Here is a 20,754-nt window from a genome sequence, read left to right as displayed (position 1 = left end):
TTCTTTCTAATTTCTTTCTTAAATTCTTTCATTTATCTCATCTGTGTCTTCGTGCAGGTTCAGAGGAGGGCTTCTACCAGTGGTCCCGTGGGGTCCACCTAAGGGCCAGTCTGGACATGATCTTAGACTGGGCTCATGAGAGGGCCCTGGGAGAAGTGGCCCTAGAGCAGACGCTAAAGCTGTCCGGGGCCCTTAACCTCCTGGCGACCCCCCGCAAGACCCTACTCAAGGTTAGATTACACACAGACACGTATTATATACACTTACAAGCATATTGTTGAAACTACTAGTAAAGAACACATAGTTTGCTTGTATCTGTTGTATAGTTCTAATCTATGATCATTATCTTAACATTATCTTATAATTTCAAATCACAATATTCATCTAAAACGACTTAATACAAGAAGCAAACCCGCTGACTTCCGTGTTAGAAAACTGTGGTGCCCAATGGGAGCTGACATCGCCGTAAACATCATCACAAACAGTCAGCACCTCCAGTGCCAGATAGCGCACATCACAATAGTAGACCATGTTTTTTGTTTTTGTTTTTTTTAACCAAAATTTCTTAGTGACACTGCTGATTTGTACATGCTCTGATTCACTTGATCCACTGATTAAGGAAATAAAACTGGAGAATAAAATTGGAAGTGGTTCACCAAGGACCATGAAAACAGGTTGATCTGCAATAAAGCGAGTTGAAAAAATAGGCATTAAAGATTGTTCAAACGTGCACAAATTAAGTACAACTTTTGATGAGTAAATGTGGAAACAACTATAACATGGTTAAAGGCTCAGAAAAGTCCATTTTACAGAATAGGTCTGCTTTAAAAAAAGAGAGAAAAGCAACACACACACAAACAAACAAACAAAATAATCAAACCAAAAATTTAGACTGATAAATTTGAGGGAAAAAAAGTAATTTATTGTCATTTTTTGCCCTGTTGTTCAGCCCGTTTTGGTAATCCATGGTATGATATGTGTGTTGTTTTGCAGACCTGTTGGGGGTCCCGCTCGCTCTATCCCTCTCTACTTCCTGCACAACTACACCACCTGCTCAGCCTCTACCGCCCCCTGTCTCACCCCCACAGCATGTGGAGCCCATCAGCCCTGGACCAGGATGCAGCTCTGAACACGAGTAAGAGAGAAACAACACTCACAACAGTACCTCTGCTGTCTTTAGCATTCTGTGTTTCACATCTGAAAATGCACATGTGAAATGTGAAGGAATAATGCAGAGACTTCACATGGACGTTCGAGGGCGCACTATGTCACTTTTTAAGTGGGGGGTTCACCGCATGTCTCCATAGAGATGTTATTGATTTTCCTGGAGTCTTTGATATTATGAGATCAAACTTGACATGTTGAATCTGTTCAGTTATAGCTTGAAAAACATGCTTTCTTCATACATATCTGGGTCTCATTTATAAATTCAAACGTGTTTGTACTAAAGTCTGTAAATACAGACTTACTTGTCCGTCTGAGCACAGATTGCCTTTTGCCACATCTCAAGAGAGTTTAGTTTTTGGATCATGATGCACATTTCCTCGCAAAGTAGTCTTTTTCTCAAACTTCTTCAAACATCAAGAGTCACATATGTAACATTTTTGTACATATGCACTCTTTATAAAATAGACTCCTAACCTGTCATTTGCTTCAGTAGTATTATCCTGAGCAATCCTCCACCAAAAAAAGTTATGTTATTCTCCTTTAAATGTATTTCTAACCAAGCTGAAAAATCAGATGCCTGTTCAATGATGCCTGTTCAAATCAGATAACTGTGATTTGAACAGGCATCATGTAAATGTAGACACACAGCTGTAGGAGAGGCATAAAGCCCTTGCCAAGAAACAGCCAAGAAAATACAATATACATTATACAACATGTTTGAGTTCTCTTGATCCGAGAGGCTTATAATTCCATGTTAGCATCTTTTTTTCAGCTTTTACAGCTACAGAGTTCAAATATTACTGAATTAGTATGTGCCCCTGAATGTTTTCTGACCTACTGTAGACTGGGACAAGGACTGTCTGACAGGTTCTGTGGAGAAATCAGATTTTCATTTTCAAACAAAGATCAAAGTCATAACTTACACTGTTACACTGGAATTCATCACACACCATTTTACATTTTATTATTAATAAATACATATGTGTTTCTTGTCAGGAGACATATTGGAGAGTTTTGACACCCAGCACCCTTTGGTGCTGCCTGACGGGGGGTACCAGTTCCTCTTGGAGAGCCCCGTGACAGAGTGTGGACTGTGGGAGCAGCTGGAGGAGCTCAGCCTCTTCATCTATAACACGTGTGAGAGCACAGAGGAGCAGGTACACACACTCTCATCTTTACTGTTTAAAACTAGTCCATTTAAACAGTTTGCAGTGGTCCAGTTATTCCTCACTTCCCTTATGCATTCAGAGTATTTTAATTGTACACCGTGTTGAGTTTTTAAGGGTTTTCCACAACTTTCAGAGGCCAGTGTAAAGTTTTACCTTTACTATAAAAACAGACACAGTTTGACCTCAACAGCTGCTTAGCTCAATAAATAGGAGAAATTGGGTACAGTAATCAGCAGTAGTGTAACGGTACATGTATTCATACTGAACCGTTTCGGTATGAGATGTTCAGTTTGGTGCAGGGCTGTGCACAAGTGAGTCTGTGCAATTTGTATGTGTTTACATTCTGCCACTACATGTGCAGCTACACGGAGGCTCTGCTCTTTAATATTCACGAGGAACTTGTCCGTGACTGGGGTGGCAGTGTTTCCTGCAGCACTTTATAGTTAGGGTGGCAATTTCGTCTTGACCACGTCCCTCCGTGAAGCCTCGCAAAACTACGATCGTCACACCCCGGTTGTCACTTTCACCTTTCGCGGGCACGGAATCTCCGCCCCCCCACTGACACTGTAACTGCAGCAGGTCTGCATTTACTGCTTACTGTTTTTTCTGACCAAAATCTGAAGATTGAGTAAAAGTTCATGCTGGAACTGTTAAGTGTTGCACTTTACTTTTTGAAAAGTTTTGTTTACTGTTTACAAGGATTTTATTTTTTATAATATTTCATACATTTGTTGTTTATTTGAGAATATTTAATTTAACGTATTAGTTTTACTAAGCAGGACTTTACATTTATTTTATTTTCCTGTTTGTATAATGTTAAAACAAATAGTTGGTTTAATAAACACACAAATAAACAACAAGCGAATGGTTTTGCATCTTGTTCCCAAACTGAACCGAAAATTAACCGAACCGTGACCTCAAAACCGAGGTACGTACCAAAGTATGATTTTTGTACCATTACACCCCTAAAAATGACCAGTGAACTGAAGACTAAGTAGTAACGAAGCTAGATGCTCATTTGAACAAGTATCAATACTAAAAAGGCATACCTGATACCTGAATGTCTTTAGAATGATCCTGAGCTGGATCAGAACATGTATAAGAGCACATGTGTATTCGGCATGTCAAGTTGAGTATATAGTGTACGAGTGTAAGAGTGCAGGCTACATACAGTTCCTTTCAAACTCCTGGACAAGTTTAAATCTGCACTTTGAACCACATCTTGATTAAAAACACATACCAAATCTAACAGCAAAATATTTTCCTTTCCCAGTTGCTTGGGGATTGTGCTTTGACACTTGTGTAGGTCTGTGTGTGATCGCGGCTGGGTCTATGGCACAGGTCTGTGGGAAAAACATCATAACCTCACAACACATTTTTATTTGAGCCTCATAAAAACAAACCTGAAACAACACAGTCTTCGCTCACACAGCCAGACTCAGCGTTTCCACACTAATGTTTATCTGTCACTGCAGCTGTCAGACTGAACTGTGTGGAGCAGAGAAATATCACAGAGCTTCTCAAACTGGGGGATGTGTACAAATGTGGAAATGTAGGATTCATCGGGTCATGCATTTTCAACGTACTGAGTAGATGTGTTGAGATGCTGAAATTAAAAACTTTATTTGATACTAATTTGAACTTGATACTCAATACCGATTCCAATACCACAATGCTAAAAAAAAACAAAAAAAAAAACACTTGTTAGTATCTGATTTTTGATACTTTTGATGACCTAATCTGGGGACACAGTTCACTCATGTTTATGGAATTTCAAATCGAAATCTTACATACAGTTCCTTTACCTCTAGTGATGATTTGCACTGTGTAAATCCATAAGACACTTCAAATGTCCAGTCCTGCTTTTGTGCACATTTGAATATCGTTTGTCTTTTATTAGGCTCCTCCAAAATCCCACCTCCAAACTGACGACGGCACGCTGCGGCTGGCACAAAAACTACAACATCTGGAGCTTCAAAATCAGGGACAGGAAGAAGATGGAGACGCCATGACATGCTCTGCTGTAGGCTCCTCCCCCTGTCCACTCACCCCTCCCAGAAGCCCCCAGCCGCACGACAATGGTCACGATCACCCCATCGACCAATCACAGCAGCTGAAGAACAATGAGGCCAATCTGTGGATGTCTAATGGAGACATACTCAAAGAAGGTAATTTGTATGGAAATGGTTCTAGTCCATAGATCTATAATAAAAACTGGATAAGCCCCTCCCCGGCCCCGGCCGCTCCAGGTACTGCAGCTCCCCGGAGCTTGGGTCTAGAAAGAATTTTCCCATAGAGCCCAATGCATTTTGGGAATTCAAACTGTCTGAGTTCTGAGAGGGCATCGACAACTTTTTGTAGGGATTCTTTTCTATTTTCACAATAAAAAAGTTAAATCCTCAACACGTCTATCTCTAGCAGCTCTCGCAACTGATTGGTCCAAACGCTCCATGCCGTGCATGTCACAGACGTCATATGAGTGGGAGGTACTTGCCTGTACTGAGGAAGTAAATGTGGAAGAGAACATTTTTTTGCGCCCTTACTAGAGCACAGACCACTAAAAACATCACGATGCCATCTTGGGTTCAGCTTCAGATCTGTGCTCTAGCTCAGGGGTGGGCTTTTTTTTTTTTTCTATGGGGCCACATGAGAACAGAAAATACTGTGGAAGGCTGGGCCAAAATGCTTTACTCAGTTTTGTATAATATTAATTGCATTTCTTTATAAAGAGCAGTAAATAGCATTGTTTTGATGAGCTGGTCAAACTGGTGAGAGTTTATGTTATGACTAAGCAATGAAAAAGTGAGGCTGCATTACAAGAAATCTCATAAAAAATCCATCCATTTTCTTCCACTTATCCGGGGCCAGGTTGCTGGGGCAGCAGTCTAAGCAGAGACTCCCAGTCTTCCTTCACACCGGACACTTCCTCCAGCTCCTTCGGGAGTATCCCCAGGTGTTCCCAGGCCAGTCCAGAGACATAGTCCCTCCAGCATGTCCCGAGTCTTCCCCAGGGTCTCCTTCCAGTGGGTGTCATTAAAAAAAAAAAAAAAAAAAAAAACACCTCTAAAATAAAAGCAATGCAGCTTTAGTCCAAGCCTTAGGTAAAACATAAAATATGTTTATTTTGTAATTCCAAATTATCTTAACGGGCCAGTCAGAGTCAGCCAAAGGGCCGAATGTGGCCCGGGAGCTGCACAATGCCCAGGTCTGACATAGTCTCTAACAGGTCGCATGGCCAGCAGAGGGCAGCATATAGTTATTGTATGGTGCTTTTTTGCTATCCATATTTAATGCAGCTGTGTGTGTGTGTGCATATATATATATATATATATATATATATATATATATATATATATAGCTGCATTCTCTAAACTAAAAAAGTAGATCAGGACTAAACCAGGACTAAAATGGCCTTAATTTAGGACCTAATACTGCTAAGTGTGAACCCATCTTGTCATAATTAGAAAAACATGTAAACCTCTCATACATGCATGTGAAAAATATGCGTGAACACACAGTTTCTCTGTGTGTTTTGCAGTGTGAATGCACTTCTTAAAAACCTTTCTTCTTGTAGGTGTGTTGGTGTGTGAGGGCCGGGCTGAGCTCAGGTCTGAAGGCTCCTGTATGAAGACTGTGGTGGAGCAGAAGGAGGAAGAGGACCATGAGAACAACAACCAGGAAGTGTTCAGCCTGGACCTGCAGCGAGGAGAGAGGGGCATCGGTCTGGCTCTGGTCGACACGTGGGTGAGGGGCACATGTGTGATCATGTTATCACTTAGACTCTAACCATCATGTTTAATCCTCATTTAAACTGTCATCTCCACAACACTGCCACAAGCTGCTCTGCCTTTGAGCTGCTTACCCAACAGCTCTTTTACTAACTTTCATTTTACTATTTTCACACTAATGCATTCAGCTACAGCATGTTTTAATTGTAAATACATAACTAGGGGTGTAGTGGGTGTGGTACGCAGAGATTACGCTATCTGCCCACTTCTCCTGTATATGTGTGTGTGTTATGCTTTTACTGTTTTTTTTTTATTTTTTAAATAAACAAACAATCTATATGACACCTATGTGTATTTCGGCAGGGCGATGACGTCATGAATCGCATACCCCCACTTAATAAATCCCCACTACACCAGTGTACATGATGCATACTTAAAGCCACAATATGTAAGTTTTAGCAAAAAAACAAAAAAATAAACAAAACAAAAAAAGACTCAAATACAACATCATAATTTTGGTTGTTAACTGCCCTAAAAAACAAATCAAACCTTGTGTTCTTAAAATGAACCGGTTTGCATCTCCACAGACCTGACTCTCACTTGGCGGGAGAGGGAGACCCTCCTCATGCTTGTTTCCATGGAAATGTTGTTCCTTTGGCTCTAATATAAACCTTTTTCACATGGCTGAATGTCCTGCCCTGTAGGGTTGTGGAACTTCTGGTTTATTGGTTTTCTATGGCAAATTGTCACATCTACCTCCATGGAGAAAGATAGAGAACTTTCTGTTTCTGTGGAATCATGCAAGTGATGTACCACCCCAGAAAGAGTACGATTACACTGAACGATATATTACTCATACGGTTTCATGCTGTAGGTTAAACCAAACACCACTCATTAGTGTCTAAGAATATTAAAAACACAAATGTTAAAAAACAATTGTTTTCCATTTGCTCTACTGTATGTTTATGTTAAAATATATTGCCATGATTTACATTAAATAACTCTTTATTTACTTAGTAATACTTAGTTTGCGTCCAGTACACCTTACTAATGTGCCTGTTGAATTTATAAATGTTGGATTTATGTATGTATTTAAAGTATGCCAGAAAGAACAATTTCAAATATTCTAACATTTAACATTTCTAACATTGATCATTACTTAAATTTGATCAATAATAAACAATCCTGAACATGCCGTGGTCATACCAGCTTGTCAAAGTCTGATCCCGTCAGATCTCAGAAGCTCAGCAGGGCTGGGCCAGTACTTGGATGGGAGACCACTGGGAAAATCAGGTGCCACAGGGCGGCACCAGTCACAAAAACTGTTGTTGTGTCTTTAGGCAAGGCTCTTCACCCACATTGCCTAGTATGAAAGTGGTGTGTACATGAGTGATGGTGGATGGAGGAGAACTGGAGCAGACTGACAAATAGTAGTTTACCAATACCAAGTGTGGAGTGAATGAATAATGCTCTGTAAAGTGCTATATAAAACTGATGCATTATTATTAGAGCAGTACAATAAATCCTATCAGAAATAAATCTTCTGGTAAATGTAGTTGTATTCACTGTTTGTATTTGAAAGCGATGTGTGGTCTTGTATATATATTCTGACTGATAAGGGGTCCCAGTCTTCTCATGTATTCACTGAAGTGTCCTGTGTACACTGTAGAACACAGCGGTGAAGATGAAGGGCCTCTTCATCAGCGCAGTGCTCCCAGAGTCCCCGGCCGCTCGCACTGAGAGACTGGCCCCCGGAGACAGGATCCTGGCTGTCAATGGAGTCAGTCTGCTGGGAGTGGACTACCAGGGGTCAGTAAGAAACACCAGGGCTCCCACTCACTCTCCTTAACAGTTTGTAGCTGCTTTTTCATGTTTTTTTTCTCTCTAATATTTACTTGTAGTCATGAAGGTTTTAAATCCATGTATTTTCATGAGCTTCCTTAAGTGGCATTTTGAGTAGAACTAAACAGATAAACTCCATCCATAAAAATGATACCTACATGGTTGACTCCCCACCACAAAAACAACATTGTGCTTCTTGAATGTCTTTGTTTTTGTCCTCCATTTATGACTTCTCTGATGGGTTCTTTTGTTTTTCAGTGGAAAGGAGCTGATCCAGTCGTCGGGTAACAGGGTGAGGCTGCTGGTGGCTCGAGGAGAACGGAGACCCAAAGCTCCACACACTCAGCACTGATGCTAGTGGAGAGAGGAGAGAGGAGAGAGAGGACAGGCAGCTGGAAGAGACGACCCATTTCTGTATAACACTTATGACTGTTAATAAATGTGTGTTTTTACATATGAGATGTGTGTGTGTGTGTGTGTGTGTGTATGTGTGTGGTCGTGATTACTAAACATATACACTACACCAGGCATGTCCAAACTACGGCCCGTGGGTCACATGTGGCCCTCAGACAAATTTTTCTTGGCCCTCAGGCTTCCAGGTGAATTGGCCCAAATTACCTTACATCATTTAAAAATGTACTTCTTACTGCAAGTTTTTGGAAAATCTACCTTGATAAAGTGAATATTTAATATTTAGTGTGTGGTTTTAAGGATCTTAGCATGAGCCATCAGTCTTTATTCATGCTATTCGTGTTAAACATGCACATATTTCAATTATTCACCGTACTGTGCACCAGTCTACGGCCTTGATCAGCCCTCTGCTTCATCTGTGTTTACATATGTGACCCCTGATGAAAAAAGTTTGGACACCCCTGCACTACACAGTACACTACCTGTCAAAAGTTTGGACACACCTTCTCTTCAGCTTTTATATTTACTACTTCATGCATTTTATATGGAAGACAGCAACTATATGAATCAAGAAATATGGGATTAACTTCTTCTTTTTTTAAATATATCTTATATTTAAAATCCTCAGAGTAGTCGTCAGTGCAAACCCTTGGCTTTCTCTCAGTGAGCTTCATGGCGAAGTCTCCTAAATGGTTTTCACTTCTCAGCTGCGCTGTGCAGGCCCAGGTCCAGAACACACTGACTGAGGGAGCATTTGAGTTTATAACCTGCAAACATAACACGCTTCCTTGAAGTGATATTATTTTAGGCACCTGAAATGAGATTGTTTAACACTCTTGCACTCTGGTGCACCCCTGCAGACAACCTGGACAACCATGTGACAAGAACACATTCATCTAGAAATCCTGGTTTAAACTGCCCTATAGTTAATCAAATGGATTTCATCACATGTAAATAAGTGAAATCATATGAATAACAGTGTAAACACGTGTTCAATAATATGATAAGGTCTTATGTAGGCCCCAGGAGTAGGCATCCGGGGTAGACCTCCGGCCTCAGGACGCAACACCAGAGTTTATGCTGCCATCAAGTGGCCACTAAAAGCATTACACGCTCAAGACTGTAGTTCTGCAAATAAAACTTTTTTCACAGATTTAAGAATACTGGAAAAGCATATAAATCCACAGCACACATTGTGGCTTAAAGAATAATAAAGTAACGGATGTTGCATGATTTTAAAAAAAGAAAACGACCATTAAAAAATAAAAAATAAATAAAATGAGAGCACCGAGGGCACGCCTGCACTGTGAACACTTCCTACATCTCCTCCAAGGCCTCCGAGCATCTTGAAGAAGACGTGAAGAAGACAGGAGATCTTTTGTAAGAAACAACTTTAAGAAACATGAGAAAGAACCCACCCTCCTCCCAAAACCCCCAGCAAGTACAGCGCGGCTACACGCTCCACCAATCAGAGCGCAGCGAGGCCCAGATAAAAGCAGCGGCCGCGCTCCCGTCTCCTCAGTGTCCTGATTCCGATCAGAAACATGCCTGAACCCGCCAAGGCTGCGCCCAAGAAGGGCTCCAAGAAAGCCGTGACCAAGACCGCCGGGAAAGGCGGCAAGAAGAAGAGAAAGACCAGGAAGGAGAGCTACGCCATCTACGTGTACAAGGTGCTCAAGCAGGTCCACCCCGACACCGGCATCTCCTCCAAGGCCATGAGCATCATGAACTCTTTCGTCAACGACATCTTTGAGCGCATCGGCGGAGAGGCCTCCCGCCTGGCGCACTACAACAAGCGCTCCACCATCACCTCCAGGGAGATCCAGACCGCCGTGCGTCTCCTGCTGCCCGGAGAGCTGGCCAAGCACGCCGTGTCCGAGGGCACCAAGGCCGTCACCAAGTACACCAGCTCCAAGTAAACTGCTCCACCACAATATACACACACAACGGCTCTTTTAAGAGCCACACACTCCACTAAAGAGCTTCAATACTGTGTCTGTACTCATGTTATATTTCACTTATGTTGCTGTGAGTCTGGACATGTGTGCAACTTAACGGATACACTCGGACATCCATCTAAAGTCTTGCTATGTAACATTTCCACAAAAAGCTACTTTTTCGGGGGTTGTAGTTTTAATGATCTCCATATTGATGACCATTAAGATGGACACCATCATTGGCATCGTGTCGTCGCGTAGACACTAGATTCATTAGACTCTTGTGTGGGCCTATGGAGTATGACAAATGACAAGCCCCTTTCATTATATTTAAATTTTAATATTCTTGTGATTATTTAGTCACCTATTTGAATAGTCTAACAATTTAATTGTAAACTTAATTTTCAAAACATTTTAACCGAATGTAAATTGACTGAAGTTGAGTCCTGTACAGTCCAAATAATGATTATAATGATCAAAATAAGGCTGTGATAGTTTTGAATTATCACTATTAATATATTAATCGTGACAGCCTAAATTATTCTATCCTGTACAGGCCAAATAATAACAGCAATAATAACTGATGCTCCTCCGTGGAGAATTCTGTTCAAGTCAGAGCTCCTCCTCTTGTCTGAGCGCGGCCGCTCATTGGTGCGGCGCTGAAACGCACGCGCTCTCGCACATAAATACGCTGCGCTCCGTCTGAGGACATTCATTCTCTCACCACTTCACTGAGTTAAAGTCTAATCATGAGCGGAAGAGGCAAAACCGGAGGAAAGGCCCGCGCTAAGGCCAAGTCCCGCTCCTCCAGGGCCGGGCTGCAGTTCCCAGTGGGCCGTGTGCACAGGCTGCTCCGTAAAGGCAACTACGCGGAGCGCGTCGGCGCCGGAGCTCCCGTGTACCTGGCGGCCGTGCTCGAGTATCTGACCGCTGAGATCCTGGAGCTGGCGGGAAACGCGGCTCGTGACAACAAGAAGACCCGCATCATCCCCCGCCACCTGCAGCTGGCCGTCCGCAACGACGAGGAGCTCAACAAACTGCTGGGAGGAGTGACCATCGCTCAGGGAGGCGTGCTGCCCAACATCCAGGCTGTGCTGCTGCCCAAGAAGACCGAGAAGGCCAAGTAAAGACGCCCCGAGACTCGACTCACAACAACGGCTCTTTTAAGAGCCACGCACTCTCAGAAAAGAACAAACTTGTTAATATCTTGAAGACATTGCAGTGTATTCCTTAAAATCACCCTAGTGTTTTCAATTTTCCCGTGGATAATAATCGGACTTCGTTGTTCGTTTGTTCTTTACATGTTCTCATAAAACTGAGTTCACATCGTTCTCACAGTAACATACAAACTAAGCCCAAAGCCAAGATGGCAGCGGCCCTCAAGAAGTAGAGTCCCCGCTCACAAAGTGAACTAACAACGGCTCTTTCCAGACTCCTCACTGTCATTAAAACCGCTTTTTTCACCGTGCACGTCAGACTAAACCTTTATTGTACTGAAGAGTGTGTGGAGAGGAAATTAACACTAAACAAGGAACAGAAACATGTGTGGTGACGGAATTAAGACGATAACCCGTGGAACACCACTAATAACTGAATCAAATCAAACAAAGCACAGCGACAGGATATAGAATATAAATATTAAAAAAAATCACACTTAGTGTTCTCCATAAAAGCATCGGTCCATTTGTGCCACAAAACACAATGTTGCAGCATTCATTCAGTACCACAAAAACAACAGGCAGCGTGTGAACACAAAGAGAAGAGTCTAGAACAGCACAGACACTCTTATCTCACCAAAGAGCAAGCGTTTACATTAAAATAGTATTATTCACATTTGCTGAATATAAATGAGGAAAAATAGCGGGAAAATGTGAGTTGACTTAATTTTATTTGAATTTATCCTTTTTCAGTGCACATACTGTCCAGATGATGGCGCCAGAGAGCCTGTGTTCTCTGTCACGTCCTCTGTCAGTGAATAAAGACTGTGCGCTCGGAGAGTCCAGTCATCTTTTGGTTCAACTGACTCAGAGGTGAACATGTCTGGCAGAGGAAAGGGAGGTAAAGGTCTGGGGAAAGGAGGCGCCAAGCGTCACCGTAAAGTTCTCCGTGATAACATCCAGGGCATCACCAAGCCCGCTATCCGCCGTCTGGCTCGTCGCGGCGGTGTCAAGCGTATCTCCGGTCTGATCTACGAGGAAACTCGCGGTGTGCTCAAGGTTTTCCTGGAGAACGTGATCCGTGACGCCGTCACGTACACCGAGCACGCCAAGAGGAAGACCGTGACCGCCATGGACGTGGTGTACGCCCTGAAGAGACAGGGCCGCACTCTGTACGGCTTCGGAGGTTAAACTCTACTTCTTCTGGTGACACACAACGGCCCTTTTCAGGGCCACACAACTCATCTAAGGGCACATTCTGTACTATTGGTGAAGTGGTTCTTGTGAAGTTTAGAGACAACTATGGTAACATGTGTTTATTCTGTAGGACAAAAAAAAACCGTGAACATGAAATGGTTTAATTCTCTAGTTTTCTGGCGAGTACCTATGAGCGTTGCCACACAAGTTGTTTGATGTTCAACGTACCAATTTTGATGCCGCAGCATAATGAAAATGCTCCTTCATTAGACAATACCTACTCATTTACCTCACTTTCACAACTTTCAGTTCTGATAAAAATGAGACTAGATCTCATTCCACATGATCTTGCAAGACAAAATTCATCTGTACTCACTAAATACCAGGCATGTGTATAAATAAAATGCATAGAAATAAACATGTCTAATATATTAGACAAGTTACAATACAGAAAAGTGTAGAAAACAGAGAATTTTTCATTGTTAAGTGAACTGGACCAGAGTTAGTGGAGCCTGAAGCGCTCCCATGGTCACTTTGGAGCGCAGCAGCTAGTGGGTTAGCCATGTTCATTGATATACAATGCAGTCTGTGGTAAAACTGCAGATAGTTAGGGTTAGGGAGTAATGACTCAGATCAGAGAAAGAATTTCAGCATTGACATGGAAACCCAAATGAGACACTCATTCTACTTTCTGATTGGATAATTGTATTGAGAACCAAAACACCAAATTAACACAACTTGGACACCATGTCTAGTGTTTTTGTGATTGTGAATCCATCACATCACAATGGTGATCAGTAAACATTGGATTAGGACATGTTTGCCTCATACCTATGGACACAGCCAAGTCACGTTTATGAAATTTAAAATCCAAGTTTTATGAATTTATGTTAACATTTAGACTAGAGCCTAGTACAATATTCTGCAGTCTCAGTGCTTTTTCTAAAACAGTTCTCAACACACAGCGGTTTTGTTCAGACTGACAATGGTCGCGACCACATTGGGCTCTGTCACTAAGTCTGAAGCCACTATATTGACAGGTGTCCTGGCAGCTTGTATTTGGAGCCACCTCAGCAGCTTTGGTAGACTGTGCCGTATGGAAGAGGCCAGACTTCTCCATCTCAGAATGTACTTGAGAGCTCCTGCGTTCTCTGGTAAAGTCAGGTTCAGACCGCACACATAGAAATCTGCACAAAACAGAAAGCAGAATGTGGGCTGGAAGTGTTCATCACAATATCAGTAGGCTGTAGAACAATTCTATGGATGATCATTTGTTTTTAAACCTGTACTACCTGTACTTGTACTTGTGTATAATTCTAAATCATGGAAGTTAATAATGTACAAGTCTCAATTGTCCCAATCTGCAGTTGTCTCCACTCTTTTACAAACCTACAAACGCACATAACAGCACTGCATCGCTGGCTTTGATTTGCCAGAGCTCAAACTATATGCAAATTAGAGTGACATAAAATATTCCAGTATCACAATGATAATAAAGCACTCCCTCAGTCATCATTTGTCATTTATACTATGTTATAACATTGTTGCCTCATCAAAAACAGGTTTTAGATGTCAGGCATACATGTTTGAGTCATCTAGTGATCTCTCCTGTTCACCCTATTAGAACCCTTCTTATGTTTAGCTGTAAGATCTGTTCAATGCTCCACCCACAAGCTTACAGTCATGCTCCCACAAGACAATTCTCTATAAATCTACAAAAGTACGATACAAAACAATACACTACAACTTCACAAAGCAGCCAAAAGTGGTGAAAGAAAATGAACCCACGCTCATCTATCCTGTAAAGTGGAAAAGAGCTCAGACTGGAACTACTTACAAGCTTGAGAGGCAACTTTGAGATCCCTTGTGAGAATTTCCTCCACTTTGTTCGTATCCATGCCGTCCCCGTAGAAGTACCTGATTTTGAACCAGAACACGGGCTGACTGGTGGCTTCACGGTGGTCATAAGAAACAATCACATTTTGCTTATGGTCCCAGCACCTCTGCAACGTTGGCATGTCTTCATTTCTCATCTGGAACATTGCCTTTGTAAGTATAATATAAACAAATACTAGTAGTTGATTGTCTGATGTGTGTAGAAGGCGTGCTTACAGGTTTGGGGACCAGTTTGGAGCCGAACAGGTTCTTGATGAAGTTGGTGAGATGGTTGTGGAGGTGTCCTGAGTTACTGCCAAATCCTTTAAAGTGGGACAGAGAGAGGATGAGGACTTCTCTGGGGTGCTCCTCTGCCCACTCCTTTATAGTCCTGAGAGCAGTCTGATAAAACAGTGCATGTTATTGTAGCTGGCAGCATTTTCAAAGTATTGTACAATGATACTTGATTTTAAAGAGTTTATCTTTTATCTTTATGTTCTAATGTAGTTTACTCATCACAAACAGACCTGGAGTTGTATTTTGTTTCATTCACACATGTTTAACTCACAAACCCTGCATATTTAGACTGAGTCGGTTTCTGTGTTTCTGTTTCCTTGTCATGTCATGTGGTGATACAGGAAGCAGCACACACCTTCACTAAACTCATCTGGATGATTTCAGCCCTGGAAATGTAAATCTCTTCAAAACTAAGACTGGTGGAAAAAGTACAGAAACAATTGTAATTAACTAAAATTATCTTTACTTTGCTTAATTCCTACTCAAGGAAAAGTAAAAATCTAAAAAGTAAAAGTACTTAATTTAAAATGAGAAAATGTTACATAGTTACTTTCATTTATATAATGTATAAAAAGGATGAGTCATAAATCTAATCCAGCACAAATTACACAACACCTACTAACACTTACTAAAACTTATTAACACTTACTAACTCTTACTAACACTGCGCTCTTTCTTCTTGTTATTGAACTTTATAGAACTTAGAACTTTAACTGCATAACAAATTTAACAAATTAAACATTCTGAATTATATGGTCCAACTCACAACAATACAATAAAAAAATTAAATAAATAACCAAAATCAAAGTATGCAAAACAAAAATGGTGCACACTTGCACACTGCCTGCTGATATAAGAAATGAAAAAGAGCCATGTCCTCCAGAATATTCTGCCCACTGGACACTACAGCATCAGACTGTAAAGCTCGTGTTCAGTTTGAGCAGGAGTTGATTTTCAGAGTTTGTAGAGTTAATCCATGCTCTCCGCTGTGAACAGCAAACCTCATGGATTTTACTCAGTAATGAGGGTGGGTTCCAATGTAATGAAGTAATACTTGGGTCAAAATGTACTTGAATAAAAGGAAAATTACCTATTAAAAAAAATTAATTAAATAAAATAAATACTCATAAAATCTACTCAATTACAGTAACGTGAGTAAATGTAATTTGTTACTTTCCAATCATGACTAAAGGTAAAAGATAGTTGTTGACTTGAAAACCACCACTTTGCGACATCACTAGGTGGAACAGAGCATTTTGAGAATTAGAGATGCAGACAGACTAATAATAAAGAGTTACTAAAACATGTGTGAATGAAACAAAACACAATTCCAGGTTTGTTTTTGATGAGGTAACGTTATTGGATCTCATCCAAATTTACACTTGTGCGCGCTCTGATTTCTGAGGGCCGGCTCCAGCTCCAGCTGGACAAGAGTCCAGTCCAGTCTCCCTGGTTTTAAGACAAGACTTAAAACCAGGGAGACTGGGCCTTCTCTATGACCCCCAAACTCTGGAACACTCTGCCCCCCACATCCCAACAGCCCCCACAGTGGAGAGGTTCAAGTCTTGTCATAAGACCCATTTTTTTCTTGTCTTAAGACCCACTTTTACTCTCTGGCTTTAACACCGCATGAGTTGTTGTGCTCCTCTGTGTCTTTTATTTTATATTTATGTTTTTACCTTTTTATTATTTATTGGTATTCTTGGTCATATTTGATTTTACTAGTTTTGGATTATAAAAGTTCACAAGAGTCTGCACTGTATGGGACCTTTAATAGTCCTGTCTTATGCATTATTCAGATTTTATAAGTATGCGGTTAGCTTACACTCTATTGTTCTTCAGTTTCTAGATGCCTGACCAACCCTATTGACTAAGCCTAGCTCATAGGCTTGGTCAGGACCAAGCTGGAGAGGTTTGCTACTCATCCACCATGCCACTATTAATATAGAAGTATGGGCAGGCAGTACTGTAGGTATGTGCACGGGTGCTTACACAGGATTCATTGTGGAGAGGCAGGGGTGAAAGGAGAGGCCAAGTGAAGGTTATTTTGTTTTGTTTTGTTTTTTCTCTTTCTTGCAGAAAAAAGAGGTTTCTACAAACAAAATACAATGTTTACATCAGGGGTCTTCAGCCTTTTTCCTCCTGTGAGCTACTTTTTGTAAAATCAAAATGCCAGAGAGCTACTCATTTTAGTGGTTGCTAGAATTTATGTAAATATAAGTGCCATGGCAAGCTGTAGATGAGGTGCAGTTATATGCTTATAAAACATAACCTATTCTACAGTTATCAGTGCACAAAATTAGGCATCAAAATTATACATTTAGAACAGAAATAGGTATTTAATCAATCAAATTTGAGTTATTCAGCACAATATGTGTAATTCAGAAATCCCTTAGCGAGCTACATGGAGGGGGGTGGAGAGCTCCTGGAAGCTCCCGACCTACAGGTTGGAGACTTTGGGGTTTAGATGTAATGTAATTTTTCAGACTATAAATGGTGCCAGGGTATAAGTCGCACTTTTTGAATAAAAAAAACCAAAAACATTTAGGTTGCACTTTTTGGGAGAATTTTATTTTATAAAATCAGAGACCAGAAACAGACAGTCCAGGCTTTGTCCATCCATCCAGTGACTTCCAGGAAAGTTCCTTCCAATTGTTACAAGTTTCTCACTCACTCCAAACTTTCTTTCTGCAGCTCGAGTACCATTTTCAGCTGCAGATTACGCTACTTGCATCTTGTAATCTGCAAAATCAGATTTTCTTTTTGGGGGCATTTGTTTTCAGTCTTCTCAGTCGTCTTTATAAGTTAGTTTAAATGTTAAATTGTTCAGTGGTGCAGAAGTAATGGTGCGATCGACTGACATGATACAGACAGGACAGAGGCTCTTTCTGCAGGAGACATGTGCAGTAGAGTGAAGTGACAGTGGTACAGGAGGAACAGGAGCAGCAGATACTCACACACAAGACTAGAACCTCTCACCACTTCACTCAAACATTTTAATATATAAGTCGCACCAGAGTGTAAGTCACAGGAAACACCCAAACCATGAAAAAAAGCCACTTATAGTCTGAAAAATGTGGTAGATTTGTGCATTTTGCCATGAGCATGTTTTTATTTTATTTATAGGAAGTGTGATGTTACCTCCACATCTGTGCGTGTGAGCAGCCCGTGGTAGAAGTACAGCCTGTCGGGGTCGGGATCATTTTCTTTGCGAGCGATCCTTAAGTCAAAGTAACGAGCCCCTGCGTTCAACTGCTCTACGATATTGGCCTCCTAAAACAGAAATATCACACGTCATGAGCAGGCATCACTGTTTTTATCAATGCAAAATAAAATCGAAGCTAAAGTATTTGATGAGAGCTACAATGGCTACAACAAATTACAAATAATAGAAACACAAATCATTCATCACAATGACTGACTAAACTTTACCTGTGTCTTTGCCCACCTCCTCATTATAGAGCGGACACAGCGCAGACGGCTGTATTTTTTCAGCAGGGCGGGCTCTATAATGGAACTATTAATGTCCAGATCATAGCTCATTGAGTCATGGCTGCCTGAAAAGTAACAAGAATAAGACAAAAGTTCATCACATACACGAATGAACAAATGAATGAATAAATAAATATATTGCTTTGTAGGGAAATATAGAATAATGTTAGAGAGTAGGACAAATCTTTGAGGAGAAGATTCACATAAAATAGATGGAAGTCAAGTAAATATGTATGGAGAGTTGGTTTTTGATTAGTTTTGATGCGAAGAACAACCCAAAGGTGAGGGATGCAAACATAATACGCTTCTGTTAAGGGGTACTGTTTTATTTTCCTGTGCAAAACTTTTAACTGAGGTTGCACTGCTCACCTTTTGCACCCCTGTAGACCTGAGAATAAAACTGCACTTGAACTAAAATTGCCTAAATAAGACTGGGGACAGAACAAAATACTGTTTAGTAATGAGAAAAGTTCATTTAATGTTTAGATTTTGCTATTATTTAGGTTTCAAACGTTTCTTCCTATTTGGAAATCATAATTCACACTAAGGAATAATAGTGTTGTAGTCAAGACCGCACAAATTGAGACCAATACCAGTCGGAGACCACAGGGTCCCAAGACTGAGACAAGACCAAGACCACGGCCCATCGAGACCAAATCAAGACCATCTTTGTCATTTTCTACATTTATTGTATTTTACAGTTATTTTGGCACATATATATCAATGTTTTTATAAATCTATCTCCTTTTTTCTGATAAATGGTAATTTAACCCAAGCAAACTGTACTGCACTGAAACACTGTGCCATTTTTTGTTTGAGAAAAAAGGGCACAGTTTGAGAACCCCTTCTTTTAGAAAACTTCCACTGCCACTTTACATAAAACTGTGAAGAAAGTGAAGAAAATGAGTAGGATTTTTAAACCTGTTTTTTCAAATTCAAAGTCCAAGATTGAGACAAGACCGAGTCCAAAAGCAGTCGAGTCTGAGACGAGACCAAGACCGTAAAAAAAAAAAAAAAAAAAAAGTTCTCGAGACCAAAACTGGTCCATAACTGTTACCTAGCAACCATGTTTTAGACTAGGCCAAAACTCCTCAAATGTACACAGAAATTCATATATGACAAATAAAAATACAATGACAAAGAAAAATATGTTGTGCGGTGTTGTACAAGTAAATTGTGCTAAACTTCTAGACAGAATTCTCCCTAGTCTGAGGTCATCAATATGTTTTAGAATTTTCTACTTCCTGTAAAAAAAAAACTACCTTCCAAACCTATCAAACGGATTTTAAATGATATCCTTTGAGATGTACTGAAAATGCAATGTTATGTACAATGTGTTGTACACTATAAAAGGGCCAGATGTCCCTGTTTACCTGGGACAGTTCCAGTTTTGAGTCCTGTGTCCCCTGTCCCAGCAGATTTATTAAAAAACACTGATTTGTTCCAGTTTTATATGAGAAATGTCCCAGGTGTCCCTATTTTTGACCAATCTGACCCCTGCCAACAGTAAAGAGAGGTATAAACTGTCATTTGTTTAGATAAAATACAGAAAAGCTGCTTAAAAATTACCAAAACACTAAGAAAATGTGACTCTACTGACATGTTGTGAATGGGTCGAGTGCAGAACAGTTTTCCAATCACCACAAGCCAGGGCTGTCTCAGTTTTTTTTCATTTTGAAAATCTGATCACTATAATAAAAGGTAATGTTAAAGTGCTGATAAATCTGTTAAAGTGTAACATACCCGGTATGACTAGATGCCACAGCACTGTGTTGTGTTTATCTGGAGGTAGTCGGGACATCCAGTCACTGTAACTTTCATTTTCATGAAGTTGGTTTTGTTCCTGTTGTCCTGGTGCCATCTGTGAAAAACCATAACTTCATTAAAATGCTGTGAATGTACTGAGTATGTTTAGACAAGTCAGACTCACCTGGGCGAGTGTAAAAGACACTGTTGCTTCTAAATGTCCTCAGGTGTTGTCATTGCTAGCATACCTGGCATTGCACAGCTGTTCTGCGCTAATGCAGCTTTGACAATGACCAGGAGGTGTGTCCAAACAGGAAAAACATGCAGATACTGGATCCCCTAGACTAGCCACCGCCTTGTGTCAATTAATATGCAGAATAAAGGCCGGGGATGGATTTAAAGGAACCATGTGCACAATCTTTCATTAGCATTTAGAATGTATTATTACCATTTCTATGTTTGATCTTTGTTATCATATTATATTGTGATGTGTGAGCTACAGTGTCCAAATAATTCCCCTTGTGAATCAATAAAGTTTGTCTAAGTCTATATTCTTGCTCATTTGGGTTGCCAGTTTCAATGCTCAAATCCAATGTGTTTAAACCTAAAAATCTTTCTCTCTGCTCTGAATGATCTCTCTGTAAACCCCAGCCCCTGCACCAGTCATGAGTCAGTGCTAGTGAAGCCTCTGCAGCTCAGGGAGGGAATTCTGGAGGTTCTGAGCATTTACATGAGG

The 20,754-nt window shown here is 40.7% G+C and overlaps 5 protein-coding genes across 6 annotated transcripts in view; 4 read left to right on the top strand and 1 right to left on the bottom strand.

Annotated features, from left to right (window-relative positions):
• The window catches only part of LOC110155179 (ras-associating and dilute domain-containing protein-like), a 63,402-nt gene extending 55,090 nt beyond the window's left edge, over positions 1-8,312 (top strand). Inside the window, exons 12-18 of one of the 2 annotated variants that reach the window (XR_008631783.1) lie at positions 58-230; positions 994-1,135; positions 2,164-2,324; positions 4,237-4,504; positions 5,911-6,076; positions 7,734-7,873; positions 8,165-8,312. Coding sequence is in view for 1 of the 2 variants with exons in the window: in XM_055150618.1 (XP_055006593.1) it covers positions 58-230; positions 994-1,135; positions 2,164-2,324; positions 4,237-4,504; positions 5,911-6,080; positions 7,734-7,873; positions 8,165-8,258 (1,148 nt within the window). In the remaining variant the exon portion in view is untranslated. Of the gene's footprint in view, positions 1-57; positions 231-993; positions 1,136-2,163; positions 2,325-4,236; positions 4,505-5,910; positions 6,081-7,733; positions 7,874-8,164 lie in introns of both variants that reach the window. The other variant, XM_055150618.1, reaches the window with a different exon arrangement.
• Positions 8,313-9,852: 1,540 nt separating this feature from the next.
• LOC110155168 (histone H2B 1/2) lies at positions 9,853-10,262 on the top strand. The gene has a single exon (XM_020919224.2). The coding sequence runs from the start codon at positions 9,862-9,864 to the stop codon at positions 10,234-10,236; it is 375 nt and encodes a 124-aa protein (XP_020774883.1). The 5' UTR covers positions 9,853-9,861; the 3' UTR covers positions 10,237-10,262.
• Positions 10,263-10,989: 727 nt separating this feature from the next.
• LOC110155192 (histone H2A) lies at positions 10,990-11,864 on the top strand. Its single transcript, XM_020919251.2, has one exon. The coding sequence runs from the start codon at positions 11,004-11,006 to the stop codon at positions 11,379-11,381; it is 378 nt and encodes a 125-aa protein (XP_020774910.1). The 5' UTR covers positions 10,990-11,003; the 3' UTR covers positions 11,382-11,864.
• A 291-nt stretch (positions 11,865-12,155) lies between these two features.
• On the top strand, positions 12,156-13,578 carry LOC110155159 (histone H4). Its single transcript, XM_055150486.1, has one exon. The coding sequence runs from the start codon at positions 12,291-12,293 to the stop codon at positions 12,600-12,602; it is 312 nt and encodes a 103-aa protein (XP_055006461.1). The 5' UTR covers positions 12,156-12,290; the 3' UTR covers positions 12,603-13,578.
• Positions 13,548-20,352, bottom strand: LOC110155158 (PI-PLC X domain-containing protein 1-like). The gene is made up of 7 exons (XM_020919214.2): positions 20,203-20,352; positions 20,016-20,133; positions 18,213-18,337; positions 17,922-18,053; positions 14,721-14,885; positions 14,446-14,641; positions 13,548-13,795 (listed from the first exon to the last, which is right to left on the bottom strand). The coding sequence occupies exons 2-7, from the start codon at positions 20,131-20,133 to the stop codon at positions 13,563-13,565; spliced, it is 969 nt and encodes a 322-aa protein (XP_020774873.1). The 5' UTR covers positions 20,203-20,352; the 3' UTR covers positions 13,548-13,562.
• Positions 20,353-20,754: the final 402 nt, after the last annotated feature.

This window comes from Boleophthalmus pectinirostris, unplaced genomic scaffold (assembly GCF_026225935.1).
Source record: "Boleophthalmus pectinirostris isolate CB_2022bp ecotype Guang Dong unplaced genomic scaffold, ASM2622593v1 HiC_scaffold_14, whole genome shotgun sequence".
In the NCBI taxonomy this organism is placed as follows: Eukaryota; Metazoa; Chordata; class Actinopteri; order Gobiiformes; family Gobiidae; genus Boleophthalmus; species Boleophthalmus pectinirostris.
This window is presented reverse-complemented; position numbering and strand designations above follow the sequence as displayed.